Source organism: Coregonus lavaretus (genome assembly GCF_964263955.1).
Source record: "Coregonus lavaretus genome assembly, chromosome: 21".
Lineage (NCBI taxonomy): Eukaryota > Metazoa > Chordata > Actinopteri > Salmoniformes > Salmonidae > Coregonus > Coregonus lavaretus.
In genome coordinates, this window is record NC_140008.1 from 17,726,716 (window position 1) to 17,732,715 (window position 6,000).

At 41.5% G+C, this 6,000-nt stretch overlaps 1 protein-coding gene across 1 annotated transcript in view; it reads left to right on the forward strand.

Annotated features, from left to right (window-relative positions):
• LOC311148853 (phospholipid phosphatase 2-like) overlaps positions 1-4,608 on the forward strand; it is a 41,095-nt gene extending 36,487 nt beyond the window's left edge. The window contains exons 5-6 of the mRNA XM_084185849.1: positions 2,294-2,470; positions 2,836-4,608. Of these exons, the coding sequence (XP_084041975.1) occupies positions 2,294-2,470; positions 2,836-2,988 (330 nt within the window). The 3' untranslated portion in view covers positions 2,989-4,608. The remainder of the gene's footprint in view (positions 1-2,293; positions 2,471-2,835) is intronic.
• The last annotated feature ends 1,392 nt before the right edge of the window (positions 4,609-6,000 follow it).

Here is a 6,000-nt window from a genome sequence, read left to right on the forward strand (position 1 = left end):
ATCTGATTTTACTGCTAGTTTGAGTTACCTGATATGGAAGAGAGTTCTATGTGGTCATGGCTCTATGTAGTACAGTGCATTTCCCAGCGTCTATTTTTGGACTTAGGGACTGTGAAGAGACCCCTGGTGTCATGTCTTGTGGGATATGTATGGGTGTCTGAGCTGTGTGCTAGCTGTTTGAACAGACAGTTTGGTACTTTCAACACATCAATAGCTCTCAAAAATACAAGTAGTGATGCAGGCCATCACTCCTCTACTTTGAGCCAGGAGAGATTGACCATATAACTGGGCAGTAGTCCAGGTGTGATAAAACTAGGGCCTGTAGGACTTGTTTGGTTGATTGTGATGTCAAGAAAGCAGAGCAGTACTTTATCACAGACAGACCTCTCCCAATCTTAGCAACCATTGCATCAATATGTTTTGAGCATGTCAGTTTACAATCTAGGGTTACACCAAGCAGTTTAATCTGCTCAACTCACTCAATTGCCACATTATTCATTAAAAGATTTAGATGAGGTTTAGGGTTTAGCGAATGATTTGTCCCAAACACAATGCTTTTAGTTTTTTATATATTTTGGAGTAGCTTATTACTAGCCACCCATTCTAAAACTGACTGTAGCTGTTTAAGGGTTGCAGTGATTTCACTTGCTGTTGTAGCTGATGTGTATAATGTTGAGTCATAAACACACAAGCTTTACTCAAGGCTAGTGGTAGGTCATTAGTAAAAATAGAAAACAGTAAAGGACCAAGACAGCTGCCTTGAGGTATACCACACTCTTACGTGAGAGAGGCTTCCATTAAATAAAACCCTCTGTGTTATATTAGATAGGTAGCTCTCAATCCACAATATGGCAGAGGATGTAAAGTCATAACACAGCATCTTTTTCAGCAGCAGATTACAATCGATAACCTCAAAAGCTGCACTGAAGTCCAACAAAACAGCTCCCACAAACTTCTTTCAGCTTATCATCAGTCATTTGTCTCAGTGCCATACATGTTGAGTGCCCCTCCCTATAAGCGTGCTGAAAGTCAGTTGTTAATTAGTTTACTGTGAAATAGCATTGTATCTGGTCAAACACAGTTATTTCAAAAAATGTACTAAGCATCGGTAGCAGGCTGATTGCTCAGCTGTTTTAACCAGTGAAGGGTACTTTAATATTCTTGGGTAGCGGAATGACTTTTGCTTCCCTCCAGGCCTGAGGGCACACATTTTCCTGTAGGCTTAGATTGAAGAGATGACAAATAGGAGTGACAATATAGTCCACTACCATCCTCAGTCATTTTCCATCCAAGTTGTCAGTACCAGAGGGTTTGTCATCATTGATAGACAGCAATAAATCTAGCTATGGAAAGACGGGCAGGCAAGGCAGGCAAGGCAGGCGCCTCTAGCAGATGACCCGGTCCTCACTGCCAATCAAAGCAATCAGTAATTCGCTCTGCTTTGTTTATCCCACAGACCCTTTGATATTCCCTATTAGATGTGATTCATATCTCCATTTCCCTACAAGTGTTGAATGCTGAGATTGAGTGTATGTGTGGTAGGGGGGCATGCATGGATGCCAATTTACACACCTACTATGGCAGGAGCCTGGTAGCAGCCCAGAGAAATGAATGTGCCAGTTAGACATTCTGGCAGCAGCTCTCCTCTTCTGTGAAAAGGGTTTTCTGTCCATTGTTAGGCATAAATTAGATTAACATTCAACATCTTTTCATGGTTTATGCGATTCTAAGCATACCAAATTTCAGTTTTTGCTGGGATTTGATTTAGTATGAATAGGCATTTAACTTTTAAATTATAAATGATTGCCTGTTATCATGTTTATCTGACTAAATCTAATCACAGTTTATTTAATGTGCATTTAACAAAGTAACAACACACTTGACAGAAAGAAAATAAATACAATTATTGCCTGTTACATGTTTATCTGACTAGTGACTACATGTAGCCTGCTGATGTTAGCATTGTGTAAAAGCTAAACAATGTGCTTTCATATTAGCCACTTGTAGAATGGACTCCCACACACTGTATACATGAGAATAACATTTACTAACAAATGCTGTGTTTCAGACATTCATTGAGGCATATTTGATGGACTGAAATATGATGATAGGCTTAGTGTAACTGGGGCCAGTTTACAGTCAAATAACATTGCCTTATTTGTTGAGATGGTTCACTACTTGCGAACACAAAAACCACTAATGACCTCAATCAGCAGTAAAAGCAAATTGTCTTCAAACAAAGATAGCTCTTCTTATGAGAACTAAAACATCTCCTCCCACTCTTTCTCTCTAGTTGTATGTCCAGGCGAGGCTGAGGGCAAAGTGGGCCAGACTCCTCCGACCCACGATCCAGTTCTTCCTGGTGGCCTTTGCTGTGTACGTGGGCTACACCCGCGTGTCCGATTACAAGCACCACTGGAGCGACGTTCTGGTGGGCCTCCTCCAAGGCGCTCTCATTGCCATCCTCAACGTGAGTGTTGCCTGCTGGCTTTTTATTGTTCCTAGTTCCCTGTTTTGATTTAACTTCTTTCAGCAACGCCTTTTGGAAGTCTCGGAGACGTGGGTGATTCATATTGGAAAGCGAACCCACAATTCGTATTTCAGACTACTGCATGCAATTAGGGACCCTCCCGAGCCCAATGTTTTATGACTTCTCTGGCCTGGTTAGAGAGCTGGAGGGGTTGTGCAGCGCACTGTGCGTTCCTCTCAGATGTGGAGCAGCTGCATGGTGCCCTCCACCACCAGACATACAGCGTACAATCACATTTTCCAGCCCTACCCTTGGTCCTCTCACTTTGTCTGACCCACACTATTTCCCTCCTCTCCTCCCTACAGGTGCGCCACGTATCAGACTTCTTCAAGCAGGGTCCTCCCCGCTGCTCCAGCCCAGAGACGGCCGAGAACGAGGAACTGGAGCGCCGCAAACCCAGCCTGCAGATTGCAGACGCAGATCACAACAACCATTACAGCTACCCAGGGCCTGTGTGAGAGGGGCCAACCCAGGGGCCCCCAGACTGTAAACCGCTCTCACAACAAGCTCCCACAAACCACTGGACTGACTGACGGGGCTGCGCAGAGTACCAGAATCCTCTATGGCCTGGGTGCACCAACGCATGAGTTGGAGAGGACTTTTATATTGGGACATCATGTTTGATGTTCACTACTTTTTTAGTATATTTGTCTCATGTTTTTATGCTGTTGTTTTTTACACAATAGATTAGGTAAGAGTACCAAACATTCAGATAAGAAAGAAAAAAAGAAAGAAGGAGAAAGACCATTCTCAGAAGAGAAAATGTCTAGATGAGTCCCATTTTAGTGCACCTTAGTCATATGAGTAATCTGAACTTCAGTGGGAGTTTGGGATTGATATGTTGAATGTTTCATCTATGTGAAATGGACTGCAGTGATTTAGAAATGTTGATGTTGATTGTGTAAGCTTGATATACCACTAGATCACAAACAATCAATGCAAACGTTTGGCATAAAGATTTTAGCTATGTATATTCTGGCCTCAATCGCTCTATTTTTTTTTTTTTATGAAGAAATCAATGTTTTAACAGTAACATTGCTCCTTTGACAATAATTGAAGGTATTTGGAAAGTGCCTATACATTTTATTTTATAGATTACTTTATTCACAAGGTCGGAAATGTATTTTATGCCAGCCCTGTTAAGGTATTGTGCAATCACAATCACCCCTGCTAGCCACTATGAACCACAAATACTGTATCTGCTAATATTGTGTCATTTTTCTTTTTTCAAGTATGTAATTTTTTTCCTGTGGCCCATATCAAACCAGTGCCTTCTTGGACTAGTGCCCTTTAAGATTGCCACAAATGGATCAGATTCCAAGTTCACAACACAAACCATATGCCTTAACATGGGCTTTTAAGGGTTGTAATGATACAGCTTACCAGTCGAGTCGTTTGTGGCAAGCTGGTATACTGCTCTATGCAAAGTTCAAAGAGTTTTCCTTTCCTGTGTGGACTGATGGGGCTAATTTGTGAAGAAATGCTCCTGTACAGTGACTATGTCAGGCCTGGCCCTGCTTGGCACAGGAGGATTGATGACAGATCAGTCAGCTCTGGCAGAGAGAGGCTCACCTGGTAGTGATTGTGAGGCTCAGACAGCTGACTCTGAGTGCTGACCTGTGACTGTGGAATGGCAAGGCACTCAGAGGGGCCTCCTGCGGAGATGCGGGCCCTCCGGACTTCAAGACTTTAAGACTTTTCTTTGAATTCCATAAATGAGAAACACCTGGAGCAGCTTCAGTGAAGTGTTGTTGTTGTGTAACGTCTCACCTGTGTATTACTGAATGCCCCAGCCCAAATTTAGCCATGAAACAATACTATCACAATGTTATGGGGTTTGAGTCTCCTCCAGGTTTCCATCATAAAAGGCCCTCCGTCAGCCTTGTTCTGGGTGGTGTGTGTGTGTTCCATATGTAATAATACTATTCCCATTAGAGGATTGGTGCCTTAGAAAAGGTCCTGGTTAGCCATTATCTGTATGTCAAACATTATGCTGTTCTGTTCACTGTACATTTATCTATCCATAGCTGTTTATGTATACACAAAAGGATTCTTAAATAAATACCAACTACACAATGCTTCAATGTAATGTCATATTTTCATATTAACAAAACAGCTGAGTCTGTCTGTGTTAAACTGTGACCTGTCAGGAAAGTCTCTGGGTAGCTTTCATCAAGGTTTAATCTTAGATGTATGCATTGTCTTGACATGTTATTTGTCATACATTCCATTCCACATTTAATGAGTTCGCATTCCAAAGCACTCATTCGGTCATTGGGTAATCAAATAATTAGATGCCACGCTGGTTTTACTCTTGCAACACATTTCACAAGTATGGGTTAGGTGGTGGGGCTTGTGAGTTCAGAAGTGTGAAATGTAACTGATCTCACATTGTGTCTGAGTGATTTGTAAATCGTGAGGTGGGTATGATATCAGAGTGCCTTTTGAAATTTGTGGGAAATAAGAGAAACAGGATGCCTTGCCATCTAGTCTGCTTTTGACTAGATGGGATCCAGCTTTTGTCAGATTTGACTTTTTGTAGCAGGTTAGGAGAATTTACGCAGCAGGTTAGAAGAAATAGGTTAAGGTTAGGAAAAGGGTTAGGGTTAGCTAAAATGCAAAAATATATACACTTTTGGCGTCAATTTAACAAAAGCTGTATCCCTTCTAGCCATGACCATCTAGTCTGGGCATGCTCCAGCTAGCTTTTTTATAGTAATCATGAATCATGTTTGCCAGCTGTTCTCTGCTTGATGATTCCAGTCCTTCTGCACTGACATACTGTACGAGGTGGAAGGTCTCACTCAGAAAAAATAAAAATAATAATGTTACTTTTTGTTTATTTCACAAATATACAGTAACTTATATTCATCCACTGATAAAGGATTGGTATCTGCTTTTATGGGTCTATTGTTTCTAAGAGAAAAATCTGACCATAAAAATATAATCCCTATGAGCTTGACATTATTCTTCCTATTGACAGTGGAATTCCCATGAGTAAAAGTTTTTCTGACTGTTAAAAACACCCTGCCTTGCCTATTGTTCCTGTGGAAAGAGGAAAGAGGAAACCAACATTTCTCTGTAAAAAGCTGTTCATTGTTCTGCTACTACCATGGTTCTCTTGTCTGAGTTTCTGTTCTTGTGTGTGGAGGGTATGTTTAGGGATTCTTCAGTCTCCGCTTCACTGTTTGTGTGCACTTGGCCCTGAGTATTTTCACTAGCGATTGTAGACAGTTTATCCTGTGTACATTAATGAGATGAATAGAGATGTCACAATCATCAATGTTGTCTGTTGGGTTTCTGCTCTTGCTCACTTGTGATGGAGTAGAGCGTTGGAGAAGCTATCTTGAGGTGGTTAATCCTGACTCTTAGGACACTTCCACTGACATTTTCTGACCATTTAGACATACCGGTAGCAACACTGACTACATGAGGTTATCAGTTTGATTTGTGCCTGAGATTAGTGTCTG